The 19313-nt window shown below is 33.9% G+C and overlaps 1 protein-coding gene and 1 pseudogene across 2 annotated transcripts; one reads left to right on the top strand and one right to left on the bottom strand.

Annotated features, from left to right (window-relative positions):
* Positions 1-738: 738 nt before the first annotated feature.
* On the bottom strand, positions 739-4893 carry LOC105158849 (uncharacterized; annotated as a pseudogene).
* A 3923-nt stretch (positions 4894-8816) lies between these two features.
* On the top strand, positions 8817-12565 carry LOC105157740 (glutathione S-transferase T1). 2 transcript variants are annotated; one of them, XM_020697224.2, is made up of 7 exons: positions 8817-8997; positions 9589-9662; positions 9771-9831; positions 10453-10506; positions 10628-10707; positions 11167-11372; positions 12179-12565. In XM_020697224.2, the coding sequence occupies exons 1-7, from the start codon at positions 8933-8935 to the stop codon at positions 12254-12256; spliced, it is 618 nt and encodes a 205-aa protein (XP_020552883.1). In that variant the 5' UTR covers positions 8817-8932; the 3' UTR covers positions 12257-12565. The 2 variants fall into 2 exon arrangements, with proteins under 2 accessions (XP_020552883.1, XP_011072506.1); XM_011074204.3 differs by having other exon boundaries at positions 8828-8997; positions 12202-12565.
* Positions 12566-19313: the final 6748 nt, after the last annotated feature.

The following is a 19313-nucleotide window of genomic DNA, read 5'->3' as shown; positions in this document are numbered from 1 at the left end:
AAGAACGGTGACGACTGATGATGATGCGACGGTGAGAGACAAACGGTAATGACGTTGGTGAACAACGGCTTCTTGTTGTGGTGAACGGGTGTTTCAACAGCGAGAGGCGGACGTCGACGGCGGGATTGGGCGATGATGGAACTGGGTTTTCTTCGACGACAAAACAGCAGCAGAACTTCGTGAGTGACGACGGCAAACGGCGCGGAGAGCTTTTTTCGGTGATATGGCTTTGTTGACAGAGATGGAGAGTTGCTGTGGGTGAGCTGAGAGAGATAAAAGGAAAATATCGGTCAAAGATTTCGAAGTGTGATGGAAAGATTTGACTGATTTCCTTATTTCTTTTGATTTTTCGAATTTTCGATTTTTTTTATCATAAATATAAATAAATAAAATAAATAAATAAATGAAGGTAAATGAAGCGAATAACAGCCTACAAAATGCGACTAAGCGTGGGCACGCTTAGTGGAAACTCCAAATCTGTTTTGGTGAAATGAGTTAAAACGATTTTGAAAGATCGACTAAGCGTGGGCACGTTTAGTGGAAACTTCAAATCTGTCCAATTTAGCCATCCAAACAGATTAGGATGCTTCATTAAGCGTGGTACGCATCGCAAAACTTGAATAAAATTGCAAAAACTAAAATCAAACGAAAGAGGAAAGGAGAACATAGAGATTTCATGGGTTGCCTCCCATGCAGCGCCTTTCTTTAACGTATTTGGCTAGACTGAGAGAGGCTCGTTTAGGTGAAGGTGGGCTCCACAAGTTGAATTTTCTCAATTATTGATGCTTGAAAGTCCTCGTAGAAAGGCTTGAACCGATGTCCATTCACCTTGAACACCTTATGAGTCGTGGGACTCTCGATTTCGACTGCACCATGAGAGAAAACATTAGTAATGATAAAAGGTCCAATCCATCGAGAACGCAACTTACCCGGGAACAACTTGAGCTTAAAATGAAAGAGGAGAACTTTTTGCCAAACAACGAATTCTTTCCAAGATATGGTGCGATCATGGAATGCTTTGGTTCTTTCCTTGTAGATTTTTGAATTCTCATAAGCATCATTTCGTAACTCTTCAAGCTCTTGTATTTGCAACTTCCTTTGCCCTCCTGCTTCATCCATTGCCAAATTGAATTGCTTGATTGCCCAATATGCCCTATGCTCAAGTTCGACAGGAAGGTGACAAGATTTACCATAAACCAAACGATCTGGGGACATACCTATGGGTGTTTTGTACGCCGTACGATAAGCCCAAAGTGCGTCATCCAAGCGTGTACTCCAATCTTTTCGGTTAGGATTCACCGTTTTCTCGAGTATGGATTTGATCTCTCGATTGGAGATTTCCGCTTGGCCATTCGTTTGGGGTTGGTACGCTGTCGAGATTCGATACGTGATGTTGTATTTCTTGAACAATGCCTCGATCACCTTGTTGCAAAAATGTGTCCCTCGATCGCTTATAATTGCTCTTGGCATACCAAACCTAGAGAAAATGTTAGCCTTGACAGATTCCACAACAGTTTTAGCATCATCGGCACGAGTGGCCTTTGCCCCTACCCATTTAGACACATAATCTACTCCTAAAATGATGTAAGTCTTGCCAAAAGAAGATGGGAAGGGTCCCATAAAGTCGATTCCCCACACATCAAATACTTCGCGCACAAGTATTGGAGAAAGGGGCATTTGATTACGATAGCCAAGATTCCCTACTTTTTGGCAATTTTCACAAGATTTACAAAATAGATATGCATCTTTAAACATACTTGGCCAAAACAAGCCGCATTCTAGCACTTTTCGTGCTGTCCTTTTTGGTCCAAAGTGACCTCCACATGCATATGAATGGCAAAACTCAAGAATAGAGGGGATTTCAGTTTCAGAAACGCACCTTCGAATGATTTGATCCGAACAAAATTTTCATAAGTAAGGCTCATCCCACACATAGTGTTTGGCATCACTTTTGATCTTATCTTTGCTTGCTCTAGTCAAATCTCATGGTAGAACACCAGTGACTAAGAAATTAACTGTATCAACGTACCATGGGGTGACTCCTTGAATGGTGTGAAGATGTTCGTCTGGAAACTCGTCATTTAGAGGTGGTGGGTTTTCGTCGGTGACCAATCGGCTAAGATGGTCAGCTACGAGGTTCTCCGCTCCTTTCTTGTCTTTAATCGTTAGATTAAATTCTTGCAGCAGCAGTATCCATCTTATCAATCATGGTTTTGCCTCTTTCTTTGACAACAGGTATCTCAACGCTGCATGATCAGAATACACAACAACTCTAGTTCCAAGTAAATAATGGCGAAATTTTTATAAAGCAAAAACAATAGCCAAAAAGTTCTTTTTCCGTTGTTGTGTAATTGCTTTGAGCGTTGTCCAAAATCCGTGAGGCATAGTATATCATGTGGGGATTTTTTCCAATCTTTTGGCCTAGGACAGCCCCGATGGCGTGATTACTAGCGTCACACATTATCTCAAATGGGTGATTCCAGTCAGGGGGATGAATCACCGGTGCTGATGTTAGGGAATCCTTTAACTTGTCAAAGGCTTTCATGCAATCTTCATCAAATGCAAAAGTTACGTCTTTCTACAGCAGCGCACACAATGGTTGGGCGATTTTCGAGAAATCCTTCATAAATCGTCGATAGAATCCTGCATGTCCAAGAAAAGAACAAATCTCCCGCACACTAGCGGGGTAAGGTAATAATTTTATGACGTCTATTTTAGACCTATCTACTTCTATCCCCCTAGAAGACACGATATGTCCTAGAATTAAACATTGATCTACCATGAAATGGCATTTTTCATAATTTAGAACGAGGTTTTTTTCTATGCACCTTTCAAGTACTTTAGTCAATTTTTCCAAACAATCTTCAAATGAGTTTCCGTAGACAGTAAAATCATCCATGAAAACTTCAATAAAGTGTTCAACAAAGTCAGAAAAAATACTAACCATACATCTTTGGAAGGTAGCGGGTGCGTTGCATAGACCAAAGGGCATTCTTCTATAGGTGAAAGTTCCGATTGGGCATGTGAATGTTGTTTTTCTCTTGATCTTCCGGCGCCTGGAATTTGATGGAAAACTGAATATCCATCAAGACAACAAAAATGAGATCGATCGGCTAACCTTTCTAACATTTGATCTATAAATGAAAGTGGAAAATGATCTTTCCTAGTGGCGGCATTAAGTTTTCTATAGTCAATACAAACTCTCCACCCATTTTGAACACGTGTGGGTACTAAATTTCCAACAGAATTTTCGACTACAGTAATACCTGTTTTCTTAGGTACTACTTGAGTCGGACTTACCCATTCGCTATCAGAAATTGGAAAGATCATACCTGCATCGAGGAGTTTCAAAATCTCTTTCGTTACCACTTCCATCATCAAAGGATTCAACCGGCGTTGTGCTTCCCTTGAGAGTTTTGTGCCTTCCTCTAGGAGTATTCTGTGCATGCAAATTGAAGGACTTAAACCTTTAATGTCGGCAATAGTCCATCCAATGGCTTCTCGAAACTCGCAAAGCACTCGGATCAGTTTTTCCTCCTCAAGATCAATGAGCTTGCTTGAAATGATCACCGGTAATGTTTTGTTCTCTCCCAAGAATGCGTACTTAAGGTGTTCTGGTAACTCCTTTAATTCCAATGTGGGTGCCTGCAATATAGAGGGAACAATTTTAGTGTGAGAATGCGGTAATTCGATGAAAGCAGCGTTAGTAGGTAAAATTCGAACGGCTTCGAGTTCAAAAACGGTGTCACCGATGCTTGGGTCTATGATCATTTTTTCCTCCAAAATTTTTGCTTTCTCTAACGTGAGGCTTTCTTCCAATGCATACTTCACATGGTCCTCGCTGCCAATTGCGATGGAATCCTACACGAGAGGGTCAAAGATATCTACAAGATAAGCGGTAGGTAAATCAGTTGGATACCTCATGGATTCATAGATGTTGAGTATTATGATTTCACCATCGAATTTCATAGTGAGACTTCCACTGTGCACATCGATTTTTGTTCTAGCTGTCTTGAGGAACGGTCTTCCTAGCAGGATTGATGTGGAATTGGGGGAGTTGTCTTCCCTCATATCCAACAGGTAGAAATCAGCGGGAAACACCAATTCATTTACCTGTATAAGAACATCTTCCAAGACTCCTTCCGGGTAGACTACAGAGTGGTCTGCAAGTTGGATGACTACCCCTGTTTTCTTTAAAGGACCAACATTTAAGGACTCAAAAATAGTTAGGGGCATAACATTTATAGACGCTCCAAGGTCGCACATAGCCCTCTTTATTCCGATCATACCAATTTTACAAGGTATAGAGAACGTACCTGGATCCTTACATTTTGGGGATAATTTTCGTTGGAGAATTGCAGAGACGTTCTCCCCCATACTTACCCGTTCGTTTCCCTTGAGTTTACCCTTGCTAGTACACAGTTCTTTGAGAAATTTCGCGTATCGGGGTATTTGCTTGATGGCATCGAGTAAAGGGATGTTTACCTCCACTTTGCGGAACGTCTCAAAAATCTCTTTTTCCTCCTCTTCCTTCTTTGCTTTGGTGAATCTTTCTGGGAAGGGTGGTCTGGTTACCAAAGACTTCGGATGGTCCGCTTTGGGTTCGGCTTGTTCTTGTTGGACCTCAATTTCTTTTTCCGGCTTCCTTTTCACACCGTGCCCACGTTTAGTGCCATCTTCGTTCACATTTTCCTGCAATTCTTTTCCACTACGAAGCACAATAGCACTAGCATTTTGTCTAAGGTTAATGACAGATTGAGAAGTTAGCTTACCTTGAGACTCTAGCTTACCAACAGACGACGCCAGTTGACTGATTTGAGATTCTAGGTTTTGAATGCTCGTTTGGGTCTGCTGCTGGAATTGCTGTGTATTGGTCACTAGTGCTTTCATCATATCTTCGAGAGATGGGCTAGGCGTGGGATTAGGCTGCGGAGGTGGTCTGTATTAGGGTTTTTGGAAGTGTTGGTTACCGTAATTCAGATTCGGATGATCCCCCCATCCGGGGTTGTATGTGTTGGAGAAAGGATCATATCTTCTTTGTTGTTGTCCAGCGAATCCTCCTATGGCGTCGGCATGCTCGGTAGTTGACTCTTGAAGAGTTGGGCACATATCGGTAGCGTGCCCCGTTAAAGTGCAAATACCACACGCTTTGACTTGTTGATGATTATCTGCAACAACTTTTTCAACAATATATGTGAGTTGATTTAAACGATCTTCAATATTACTTACCTCGTTGCTTTTCCTTGGTGGATCATCGTATCTAATCCCAAACTATTGCGCGTTGGACTCCATAATCGAGATCAGGTTACGCACTTCGGTGGGGGTTTTATTGAACAGTGCTCCTCCACTTGCCGCGTCTATCAGTTTCTTATCCATACTTGATAGACCTTCGTAGAAATACTGGATCAACAGGTGGTCCGGGATCTGATGATGGGGGCAAGTTCCCACTAGTTGGTTGAATCTTCCCCAATATTCAAAAAGACGCTCTCCTGCGAATTGACGAATCCCGCTGATCTCCTTCCGGATTGTTGTGGCTCTTTAGACAGGGAAATATTTCTCAAGAAACTGCCTCTTGAGATCATTCCATCTTGTAATGGATCCTGAAGGTAGAAAATACAACCAATATTTCGCTTGATCGGCAAGCGAGAAGGGGAACGCTCTCAGTTTGACTTGTTCCTCGCTTATGCCTTGTGGTCACATTCCAGAGCATACAACATGGAATTCCTTCAGATGCTTGTGTGGATCTTCACCTGCAAGGCCACGGAAAGTGGGAAGTAAATGAATTAATCCAGATTTCAGTTCAAAGTTTACCTCCAAATTTGGGTACTCAATGCACAGTGGCTGCTGGTTCAGATCTGCCGACGTCATTAATCGATCTTTCAGGAATCAAAGCCATTATCTCTTCTTCGGATTCGCTTAGGGATTCCTCAAACTCCAAAGTTATGTCTTTTTCATCTTCGTAGGGAGCGGATGTTCCTTCCGATTGTTGCTTAGTCTCCCATCGAAGTCTTTGTGTGGTCTTTTCGATTTCGGGGTCGTATACCAATTTACCTGTACGAGAAGACCTTGGCATCAATGGTGATAAAAATCAAGTAATTAAAAATAAAGAAATATACTTAAAAATGCCAATCCCCGGCAACGGCGCCAAAACTTGGTAGGTGTCGAGATCACCAAAAATAATTCCTACTACACTTGTGAAAGTGGGAGTAGGGTCGATCCACGGAGATTGGTTTTAAGTTGATTTCTTTCAGAAAAAAGAAAATAATGGGGGAAGATTGATGATAAAAAAAAATAATCGAAAACTGAATAAATAATTAAAAATACCTGGTGAAGATACGAAAGGGAGATTTTCTGGTTAAGGCTAGGATTATGCTTGATTCTTGTGAGTTGATCATTGATGCAAGAATAACACATGTATAGACAAATAAACCAGTTATGGTTGTTGGTACGACCTAACAACCTCACCTTTCCTTACCTTTTCGTCAGTCAAGGTACGACCGTTGGCTAGATCCCTAATTAACAGACAACCCTAGGAACGTCCACAAGATTTAATCTATTAACAACATTAAGAATTAGAAAGATCTGATTCTAATCAACAAACTCCTACGAGGATAATTCGTTTAAACTAGATCATGCATTCCCCATAACATAACTAATTACTATGACATAATTAATCATGCTACGTTGCTACTAAGCATTGAACTAAATAAACAATTACACGGATTTATAAAGCTCAATTAGCTAAGCAAACCTTCTTGATAATGAACAACCGGTCGAATCATTAATAAATCAGACGTTTGTAATTAAAGCACAGAGAATAGCATGAATATTCATTTAACAAGTGTAAAGGGCAGATTAGATCTCACAACGATTATGAATCAAGCAATCACCATACCTTAACCAAAAAATAAGAAATTTAGCCGGACATGTTAATGGAAGAACACACTAAAAAGTGGAATTCCATTAATTTCGGTTATAAAATAAAATAAAAGAGAATGAATGAACAAAGAATTCTATAGAGTTCCAATCAATAACTCCCTTCAAATGAAGAGACCCCCCTATTTATAAATCTCCTACAAATCTAGACGTAGGGGGAGATAAATACGTGATTAACTCTAAAAAGGTAAATAAATCACAAGAGATAAGTTTTAAAGAATCCTTTCTAAACCTAAACACTTCATTCCTTTATCTTTTGCGGAAATTACTCGTATTCCTCCTTATCCCGAGTTGACCACTCCACTAAGCGTGGGCACGCTTAGTCAATTCTGCAGAAATTTCCTTGTAATCTCCTTTTTTTTCCTTTTTGATGCCTTCAATTTCGATTTTAGCTTGATTTTTGCCATATTTGCCTCATATCTTCCTTTTTATTGAATATGCAATAAAATCACATAATTAGGGATGTTTTGACTTAAAAAGAAAGATTAAATCGCTATAAAATCATGACAATTGCAAAGTTATCAATAAACCTTGCTATTATATATTAGAAATTTAATCTACAAGAAGATTTCTAAAAAACCCCAACTGAAGATAAGCTAAAAAAAAGTAGGCCCAACCCCGGAAGAACAAAGCCTACCAACTTGACACGTCAGCAGCAAAGGAACTAGCAGGAATTTAGGTGTATCACTTACCTAACCCTAAATTTGAGCAAGAACAGTAGAAGAAGAGCTGTTCCGTTTGCATGCATTATTTTTTTGCAAGTACGGTTGGAATTTTGACTTCAAAATAAACTATAAACCCTTTTCTTCTTATCACTTGAATACTGTTTCTGATTTGCTGGTAATTCTCAAGTCTTTAACATATGAGAAATTCAGACATTATTCTGGACACATTTGATTATTCTCTCGAAAACCATAAGAAATCTCTCTCTAAAACAACTTGGGACACATCAAGCAAACAAACTTTTAAGATATTCCACCCAATCTTAATGATAAAAATGATATCAGCTCGGGCCTGCGATAATAATGATAAAAAGATTATTTATATCCCATCAGTTCCACTTGAGGTGGATTGCATGCCATTTTATACATTTACCCCTTGACATGAAAATCATTCAATAACACAATATTTATATTAACACAATACTTATCATACATTGTTTAGGGGAATTAAAGAAATTAGTTTATATTGTGTTTACTAATTTGAATTAAACTTAGGACAAATTATTGTCTCACCCTTTGGCCTGATTGATTAAAATAATCTACTCCAATCTTCTAAAGGGTCTTGCATTTAATATCGGGCTGTAAATAATGAATTAATTTAGACTAAACTCATAATTCAAACTAATTTCTTTTTATAGTAAACCAAGCAAACAAGCATCGAGTTAAAAGGATATATATATATATATTGATTAAAATATTAAACAAGGTTTGACTTGTATACCAACTCCCATTTTAGCGTGTGAACATGGCACATCAAGGGTGCACTTGGTGATTCTAGATGAATATGATTATGGGATATTGAAATATTATTTGTTTGTCAATTACTTTTTCTTTTTCCAAAAATTCCAATCAATACTAGACGATCGACCGTGTAAATTTTACTTTAGTATTGATTGGTATTTTATTGGTCGATCAACGGTATCAATTTTATTTTCTTTTTCTTTCATAAGAGGGATTTTTTTTTTCAATTTGGATTTTATTTGTTCTTTTTAATGTTTAGTTGCATGTCCAACTTGTCCGCTGACCGTTGATTTATGGGAGTGCAATTCTAGAATTTGAAATGTTCATGCTGCATACTATCATTTATTTCAATCATAATTTTCAAGCTCCATCATGTCTTACTTTTGACTGTTCAACGTTTTGGATTAATTTGCAGTGTGTGTGTGTGTGTATATATATATATATAGAGAGAGAGAGAGAGAGAATCACAAAAACATTGAGACAGAGAAGCTGTGTAATAATCTCAATCCGATTGCTACTGTGTGTGTAGAAAGATGGAGCTGAAATTGTATGTGGATCGGCTGTCCCAACCTTCCCGCGCTGTTCTTATCTTCTGCAAGTAAGAAAACTCTCTTCTTCCATCACACCCTTAATTTATTAGCTTTCATTTCTATTTTAATTTTTTATTTTGAGAGCCAAAAGGAACTAAATAAATTAATAAATATATATGGGCCTCATTCGGGATTTTTAGTACTTTTTTAGTTCTATATTCAATATTAGTATAAGATAAATAAAATATACAAGACGTTTTCCCCTCGCATCCATGTGGCGTTGCTCGGCCAGGGCTTTCACCCATTGCGGAAAATTCTGCTGCCTCTCGTAAAAGCCTGGGCCGTGTCTCACTCCACGTGTGGCTAATAATCCTCATGGACATCGCTTTGATTGCCGCACCAACTAGCTAGTCAGATGCAAGCTCCTCCTAGGGCAGATTCCTCTTTTTGTTTCTCAGCCGGCCTGCAGGGTATTAGCAATCGTTTCCAGTTATTGTTCTCTTTTAAGGACAGATACTTATATTAAAAGACAAAAATACCCCATCAACAACGATGTAATTCCCGACGACGGAGGCAACCAGCTTCTATTAATTATATTTTAATGGAAGGATAAAATGAAATTAAAAATTGTGTTGATTCTGAATTTTTATTGGTTAAAGGGCAAATGAGATAGAATTTGAGGAAGTGAGCATTAAGCTGGGCAAGTTGCAGCACCGATCCCCTGAATATGCAGGTATCAATGTTTCTACCTCGGATTTCTGTGTTATTTAGATCGATCAAAAGTGTATTTTACTGAAAAATATATTTATTTATTTTTACCCTTCTATTTTAAACACTTCAGAAATAAACCCCATGAAACAAGTTCCAGCAATAGTGCATGGTGATTTCAAGCTTTCTGAGAGGTACTTCTGCTTATATCTTCTTTTTTATTTCATAGCCTGTAATTATGAATAACAAGTTATCCCAAGTGATATTGAAAATGAGCACATTATCCCTGTGAAAAAATTATAGCAATTTGCCCATCTGTACTTTTTTAAAATAAAGTAATTTATCTCCTTATACGGGAAGGTAAATTGCTCCGTTTTAAAATCATAGGGTGATAAATTGTTGTGTTTCAAAAAATATAGGAAGGTAAATCGTTATTTGTTTTTTCATAAAGGGGTAATATGCTCATTTACGATATATGACAAGGGTTACTTGCATTTTTTCCTGAATTCTGAGAACAATTTAAAGTTTGAAAGATTGAAAAACAAGGGTATAGCCAATAGTTGAGGTTTCATGGTGATCACGGTGTGATTTTGATTTTTCTAGTGTTATTTTCAAGTTGAATTGTCATTGACAGTTTTATAGAATAATTTCTCGAATTGAAACTCTTTCATTGACAAAAAGTAGTATTTCTCCGTTGGAATAATTAAAGTTAAATACACAATAATTTAAGAACGCACTTAGGTAAAATTTTTAAGTAACAGAATGAGACAATCTCGGAATAATTAACAGTTTTGACAAATTTGGTGTTCTCCCAGTCACGCGATTCTTATTTATCTGGCTTCTGCATTTCCTGGAGTTGCCGATCACTGGTACGTTGTGTTGCTTATTCCGGAAAGCGTCGCACCCTACGTGTTCGACGAAATGCCTGTATCAGTATGTATCTAATTCTCATGATCTTATGCATCAACTATATGTTTTTGATGGGTTCAGGTATCCAGCTGACGTACACAAAAGAGCAAAGATCCATTCAGTGCTGGACTGGCATCACTCTAATCTGCGCCGTGGTTCACGTAATTACATGCAAATGCCATCATAGTTCAAACTTGCAGTCTATAATATTGATGGGGTGTTATTTGCAATATATCAAAATATTATTAGGCGATACAAGAGAAATGCATTATAAGATGCTAACTTCTTTCAATGTCCTGATGTGGACGGTAGTATTATTGATATATATATGTTGATGATAAATAGTTCGACATTCTTGGATATTATTCGGTAGTACATGTATGCTCAAAGAATAATTGACATAGTGGATAGATTCTAGCTGATTGAGATACGTATCGGCTGATAGTATGAACTGATCTGCTCCAAAATTTGATTATTTTGCATGTATATGTTTGTTGTTGTTAACTACATATGTATTTGAAATTATGATGTTGGAACTTATGGACAATATTGAATGGAACAGTTAGCTTTCTATATATCTGAACAGGCCTGTCTTCCTTATACTGCTTTGTTTCTGTCAGTTGGATATCATTTTAACACCGGTATTGCACTGGCATTTGGTCTGCCGTTGGACCCAAAAGCTGCAGCCGAAGGTGAGAAACTTCTGTCGGCATCTCTTGCAACGATCGAGTCGTTATGGCTTGAGGGAGATGGGCCATTTTTGCTGGGGAATTCTCAACCTTCCATTGCAGATATTGCTTTAGTTTGTGAAATCATGCAACTTGAGGTAACACCCACCAACTTATACATATGTGTTTGTGGCTATTAGGAATGGATAAATGCAGTTCGAATCTTTTGCTATAATTTTGTGTTTTGTCTGCATCTACTTAAAGGGAGAATCGTATTTTTGGTCCTATATGCTATATGCTTTTTTGATTGAGTCCCATTTGTTATTATTTTCTCACATTACATCCCATAAGTTGTTGACATTCTTAATTTTAGTCTTCACGTTCATCTTTTCTGTTCTGTAATTAATTGAGCCGTTAGCAGTCCCATGTGCATTTCCATACATTTTTCATTAATTATTGGACAAAAAATGCACATGAAAACTAAATTGAGAAAAATTTCAACGTATGGGATGCAATATAAAAAAATCGTAATAAAGGAGACTAAACTGAAAAAGGCCATAACACATAGAAACCAAAATGCGATTTCCCTTTACTTAACCTATGAAAGCTAAGTTTATAAAACATTCTTTAAAATATACTCTTAAGAGCACATAATATACTTGAAGCTCATATAAATCTTCCTTTAGGTTTATCAGTGTTTACACTAAACTCCCTTTCGTTAGTGTTTCGAACTAGAGCGATGATGTTATAGAAAATGTAATCGCTTTCCAACTAATCCTTAGTAATTGTCCGACTTGAAACAGGATTCTTGTAACTCAATCGTAATTCTTATTCTATTAATTTTATAACAAAACCTATGTCCCGGTAAATTCAATCTCATTATCAAATAAAGCGATATACGACTTTTTTTATGAAAACTTTCAGACGGATTTCAATAATTTGAGACGAAATTTTTCTCATTCAGTTCCCCCTGCCCTACTGGTTTAGGTTGCGGATGAGAAGGATCGTGACCGTATTTTGGCCGGACACAAGAGAGTTTTGAAGTGGATTGAGGACACAAAGAACGCAACGGCACCTTATTTTGATGAATTTCACTCCCTCATGCCGTTCGCCAAAGAGAAGCTCAAGGAACTGAAGGCCCAAGCAAGCAAACAATGAGGGCAACTCACTCAGATGGGGAAGGTGTTGAAGCAAATTTTGTGTATGTTATGTTGGTCTAGTTCATGTTGTTTGTTTGTGGTGGTTGTAAAAAGATTTATTTTTGTTGTGTTTTCTTTTCATTTATTTCTATTCAGAAATCTTTTGTAATCATTAATATACCATGAACATTAATTATACGTAAATTAGCGTATGTCCCGTGCTATGCACTGATTTAATTTAATTCATTATAATAAAATTGTATCTTACAAAAATTTTAAATTATGTAAAACTTAGTTAAGAATTTGTTTTGAATGAGATCAATAATATAAAGTGACTTTTTTTTCTAAATTAAAATGCATCAATAAAAAGTAAAGATATTTACATTTTAAAATAGGGAAAAATGCAAGCAACCCTCTTGTTATATCGCAAATGAGTAAATCACAACCTTATGAAAAAATAAATAGCGATTTATCGCTTTATATTTTTCAAAATACAACAATTTACCTCCCAATGTTTTTTAAAATGAAGCAATTTACTAAATTGCTTCATTTTAAAAAGTATAGAGAGATAAATTGCTATATTTTTTCATAAGGGGATAATATGCTCATTTTTAATATTATAAGGGATAAATTGTTGTTCACCCTTTTAAAATATATGCTACGATTACGGATATACTCTAAGAAATTCGAAACACAATAAATGAAGATATAATAGTAATGTATACAATGAAAAAAATTCTGATACTTGGATTTGTGCCCATTAATTATCATAGATACTATAAAATAATCGAATTAATTTTTAATAAATAATTCAATTCTATCAAATTAAATATTTTCTACCCTGAATTTCTAAATTAGAAAATAAGTAGACATTAATGAGAATTATGAAAAGAAAATCACGGTCACCTAAGTATGCAAAATTAATATGAAATTTAATGAACAAAGCTTAAAAAATTCAATTTGAATGGTTTATTAATGTAGCTAAAGGTAAATATTCAAATAGAAAAATCATCAATGGAACAAATAAAAGTATGAAGGAAAAAAAGATAATTCAACAATAAAAATTGAAAAAATTTTAAGTCAATACCCAAAAATTAATAAATTATAAAAATACAAAACTTTTAAGTTGTAAATACGAGAATACTTCATTAAAAAAGTAAAAAATAATATTTAAAATTTGAAGAACAGAAGTCTAACTAAATAAATGATGTGAAAATGGACATCAAAAAGCAAAAAAACAATTATATTTATCATTGAAATATATATATATATATATATATTTATTTATCAAGTATGACTACCCTTTTGTATTGCAATAAATTCAAAATGATTTTATCTGATTAATTAAATTTAAAAATTTACTGCATGAGATAGGCCAAGAGATATTAGAATAAAAATAAATGATTAGTGATAAGAAACATATTTTTTTGTGATAAAAATTTAATCCAAAATTTTGAATATTTTTTAAAATAAATACCAATTGAATTAGTATTCTAATTTTTAAGGTGGAATCTACTATAGATAAATACTAATCTTGATTATAGAATTTTCTTAGATAAATACAAATTTAATTTTTAACTTAAAAATAGATGGAATTTCTAACCAATAAGATTTTTACTTAATAATTAAAAAATTCAAAATTATTTGATATTAGCTTTTGGTCAAAATTGACTTAATTGTGATCAAGTATCATTTAGCTATATATATTATATATACATATATATGGGGAGTATCTGCACAAATTTCAAAAAAGTACTTTGAACTTCAGTCTTTAAAGAAGTACTTTTGAGGCGCTTGGGATGCCGACTTGTACTTCTAAAACTGCTAAAAGAAGCGTTTTTAGGCTAAAAGATAGGTCTAGCTGTTTTGGCTTCTTTGTAAATAAATTCAACTTTATCTTTTACTACTTTACCCGCATTATAATAATTTTAATTTAACTTTATCATTTTTTATTTGTTTTTAAAGTTTCATATTTAAAGTTGATATTGAATTTTTTAAATAATTGAATAATTTAACAATAATCAAATTTACACTTTCACATTTAAATATTTTATAATTTTATTTACTATATTATTTAATTATGGTATTCCTTTATCATTAAAAAATATAAATTAATTGGCTATAATTAATTAATAAAAATATATTTTCTTTTGCATCTGTACAAGTTTAATTATTGTGTATACATCAACAATTATATTACTTAATTAGTAGGAGTATTATTAAATTAAATATTCACTTTGTTTGTTGATATTTCAAAACCATTAAATATGAAATAATCTAATCAAAATAAAATTTATTATTTTCTATAAAAAAATAATTATTATTGACAAACAACAAATGCAAATATAAGCAAAAATAGTATCAATTTTAACAAATAGTGACAAAATGGTCTTTAATCAATTAAGTTTATTTTAGAAGTGATTTTTTTTTTTTTTTTCCAAACACTACCCAATTTAGTCTTCTCTGTTTTTTTATTTTTTGTCCAAACACTACCCATTTTTTATTCTGCTACAACTTTAACTTTTTTTTTTAATAAAAATATCACTTTTCTAAAAGCAAAATTTTTTTTCAAATTCTCTCTCTCTCTCTCTCTCTATATATATATATATAGAGAGAGAGAGAGAGAGAGAAATTAGTTTGATAATTTCTTTTCCTTTTACCAAACTCAAAACACCAATACGAATCGAGTTTGGTTGGATTTGAATCGATAATATAATAAGTGATACACTTGCAGTGTGATTGATAAATAATTCAGGAAAAGTGACCAATCACATGACAAATGTATCACACTTACTTTGTGATTTATTTGATTCCACCAATCTTAATTTGGCTAAAAAATTTCCATAAATACTAGTATTTATTGGTATTACTAGTCCATCAACAGTGTAGATTTGACTTAATTTCTTTTTCTTTCATTAAGGGATTTTTGCACTTGAATTTTTTTTTTTCCCTTTTCAATATTTAATTGCAATGTGCTCACCATTGATTGGGAGACCACGTGGCATCATCTGAGCGTCCTAGTGTCAGGTGATCAACGACTATCAAAGCGGGCGGGTCCATTGGTCCGGGTCAGGTGGGTGGGGTTGCCTTCATGCTCGAATCCTGTCCTTTACTGCAAATTCCTTTAAAAAATAAGGACAATTTGGTCTTTTGAAAATTACCCTCGTGAAGGGCAATTCTAGAATTTGAAATTAATGTTCATGCTGCAAATTATTATTTATTGAATCATAATTAGATATCACTTCCAAATTAGATATTAAGTAGACAGTGACAAATATGAAAAAGAAAATAACATAACCTAAGATTGAAAAATTAATATGAAACGACACGTAAACATAACTAAATACTAAAATGGACCAAAGAAATTTGGTGGAGAAAATATTACTAATATTTTTAGTCTATACATATAATTCAATAGGAGTTTTAAATAAATAAATAAATAATTGGAGAACTTTAATACAAATAAAAATATATAAAATAATTTAAGCAAATTACGAAATTAAAAATAAAATAATATGAATAGATTATTGTAGCTAAAGGTAAATATCTAAATTGTGATAATGAAAAAAAAATGACCTTGTAATAAAAAAACTCATAATCTTGGATAATGAAAAAAAAAATGTGAAAATAAATAAATTATAATTATAAATTTGTAATAAATATGGAGAAGTAAGAAGAAAAAATATATAATTATGAGATTATTAAAAAACATTGAAATGACTAATTTGACCAAAAAAAATTTAAAGAAATAAAGAGTAAATTTGAGCATTCAAAAATTGGTACGATAAAAGTTTTTTTTTTTATAATAGTACAAATAAAAAAATATATTATCATGTTATACATTGAGAAGCCTTTTAATTTTCTAAAAATAATTATAAAAAATATTGAAATTGAACAATTCATATATTCACAAAATTATTTCACTAAGGATAAAATATATATATATATATATATATATGGGATATAAGATGTCAAAAATTATTTCACTAAGCATATGATTTTTCAAACTTGAATAACAACAGAATTAAGAATCAAATCCAATCAGAAAAGGCTGAGAAAAAATAAAAGAAAATATTAATTGGGATGAAATTAAAAGCTTACTTTAACAATATTAATGTAACAATTGTTAATAAAAGATATAAATTTTTAAAAAAATAACTCTACCTAATGAATTAAAATTAAAAAAATATTGTATGAGATATACCAATAATTGATATTAGATCAGTGTCTAAAAAGTACATGAGTCAAATGAAATAAATAGCTAGTAATAAGATAAATATTTTTTATGATAATCAAAAAATTTGAATATGTTTAAAATAAAAACAAACTGGATTTAAATAGATACAAATTTAATTTTTAATTTAAAATGGATGAGATTTCTGACCAGTGAGATTTTTTCTTAATAATTAAAAAATTCAAAATTATCAAAAATTATTATTTGATCGAAAAAAATTGGGGCACATCAAGCGTGTCGAGTGAAATTTATCCTCCACGTCGTATTATTAAAATTACATGGCCAAACCCACAATTTATACCTAATGCCAATTAAATTAATAAATCAAATATAAATGATATAAATTAATCACACCAACCAAACAAGTCTAAAGTAAAAAAGATATATATATATATATATTGACTAAAATATTAAACAAGATTTTATTTGTGTACCAACTCCGCCTTTAACGCGTCGTGAACATTGGAATACATTTGGTGATTGATTCCACTGTTTGAATGCATAAAGGCGCTGATCTATCTAGTTTTTAGGGACACCTACAAAAAAATACTTGCTTGTCTATTTTTTAATGGGGTGCTTGCCAAGGTCGCTCGTCTATCTAATTTTTAAGGGGTACCCCACCAAGGCTACCTGTCTGTCTACTTTCTATGGGCACCTACCAAAACCACCTATCAAGTATTTTTGGTGCATTATTGGAATATAATAGCATCAATAGGGGTGGTAGTCGGACTCGGATCCAACAAAATTCGTCTTGGACATGTTCTTATTAGGGCAGGAACGGGACGGGTAGGTTTTGATCATTTTTTATGGTGAACTGATCAAAATGGCATTGTAAATTATAAATCATAATTTTATTTTTTTCTAAAAAATCTCTCCATTTTTTCAATTGACTAAGTGAACAAATTTTTTATAGTTTTTCAAAAAATTTGATTCACCTGGTCTTTTATTTTAATACAAATTTTTAATTTTTTTTTAAAAGTACCCACAATTTCAAATTGACAATTCCAAGCCTCCATCCAAGGTTCACATAATTTCATCAAACCTCGTAGGGTATAGGTAATTTTTAAATAATGAGGAGGTATTTATAATTATGCCAAATTTTAGAAGAACTCGTTGTAATTTATCGTAAAAATTGACATGCTAGCGAATTCAAACCCATGACCTTATTATAATCATCCTCGCAAATAAACTCATTGACAATAATTATCTTAATCTGCATTAGCTTAAAAATTAGGATAAAGGACATGTTGCCCCTGAGCTATTCTTGATGTAACATTTACCCGTTTAAACTAATAAATATAACACTTATCCCCTACAATTAAATTTTTGGATAATATTGTCCTTATATTATATATATATAACATATATATATATATATATTTAGTTCAAAGACTTTGTCTTTATATATCTCTCTCTCCGACGAGGACAAAAACAACTAGTATTTGCTATGCCCGAACAGGATGACCTTAATCCGCTGATCCTACCAGGAAGACAAGCTTATCCCTGCTGGTCACACCAGTGCATGAGTGCATGGCAAGCCCTTTGCCGCGAGTGTTGGAGCTTCGCTAACAAGTGAGTGGAGAAGCCCTTCACCTAAAGCAAGGAATCCCCTCCAACAAGGAGATGATGACCGATAAACAATATATTTAATTTAATAATATATTTTTAATTTTTAATTTACAATGTGAACAATATATTTAATTTAATTACATATAATTTGTTAATGTTATATAATTAACAATATATTAAAATCTAAATATTTAAAAATTAACATTGTATTAATTTAAAAAATTATAATTAAATGTATCAAATGTAAAAGTGTATATTTTTGTATAATTGTAAAAAATACAAAAAGTATACAATTAGTCCGACAACCCTGTACTGGCACATCTGATTGTGTTGAAGAATTTCTTTGTTGGGCTTGTTGTCGTGCACGCGTTTGCGCCCAATCCATCTCGTTGTGAATACGTGTTGTTTGACTTCGACCAGTGCGGAAGAAATGCGAATAGTAGGATCGTGGACCAACTCAAATTTCAGTACATCCCAATAATCTTCGAAATGCATAGGTTCAAATGACTTAGAATATATATTCTTATAAGCCATTATATCGTAATAATCCTTCACCATTGATGCAGCATTAATCATGTATGCAGCGCATACCTTTTGAGCGTGACTGCAAGGATTACCAAATTGAGTCCATTTGCCACAAGAACATTCTCGGTTTGCAATTTTGACAATATGGGTGTTGACTCCATGTCCACTGTGACGTCTTGTAACAACCGAGGCAGACTGTTGGAACTGATGGTATTTGGTGACGGTATGTTCAACAAAATTTTGATGCCAATCTTGGAACATTTTATGTGCAAAATCCGTCCACAATTGGTTGTTGGCCAACATTACAGAACTTCTCGCTAACCTCTCACGAAAATAATGGACGCTTCGCTGAAACGTCATCTCAGCAATTGCTGTTAACGGTAGGCGGCGAGCGCCTTCCAATACTCCATTTATGCATTCCGACATATTTATCGTCAGAATTCGGCATCGTCATCCACCATCATGAGATGTTGTCCATTTTTTCTTGTCGATCCTATCTAACCACTGAAACGCCTCTAGTTTCTGGCTCTTTAACACCTACAAAAGCAAGAGGGAGTACCTGTTGATTTTCATCCATGGCAGCAACAATCAGCATCTTGTGCTTGTACTTTGTGTATAGATGGATCCCATCT

This window comes from Sesamum indicum, linkage group LG1 (assembly GCF_026168435.1).
Source record: "Sesamum indicum cultivar Baizhima isolate 11 linkage group LG1, ASM2616843v1, whole genome shotgun sequence".
Classification (NCBI taxonomy): Eukaryota; Viridiplantae; Streptophyta; class Magnoliopsida; order Lamiales; family Pedaliaceae; genus Sesamum; species Sesamum indicum.
Note: the sequence above shows the minus strand (reverse complement) of the source record. Positions and strands in the feature narration are given on the sequence as shown.

Excerpts from the sequence above, each read along its gene's own strand:
- LOC105157740 (XM_011074204.3), top strand. The coding sequence starts at position 8,933 with ATGGAGCTGAAATTGTATGTGGATCGGCTGTCCCAACCTTCCCGCGCT. Across the intron at positions 8,998-9,588 it reads GCTGTTCTTATCTTCTGCAA|GGCAAATGAGATAGAATTTG; the intron begins GTAAGAAAACTC and ends TATTGGTTAAAG. Across the intron at positions 9,663-9,770 it reads CCGATCCCCTGAATATGCAG|AAATAAACCCCATGAAACAA; the intron begins GTATCAATGTTT and ends TAAACACTTCAG.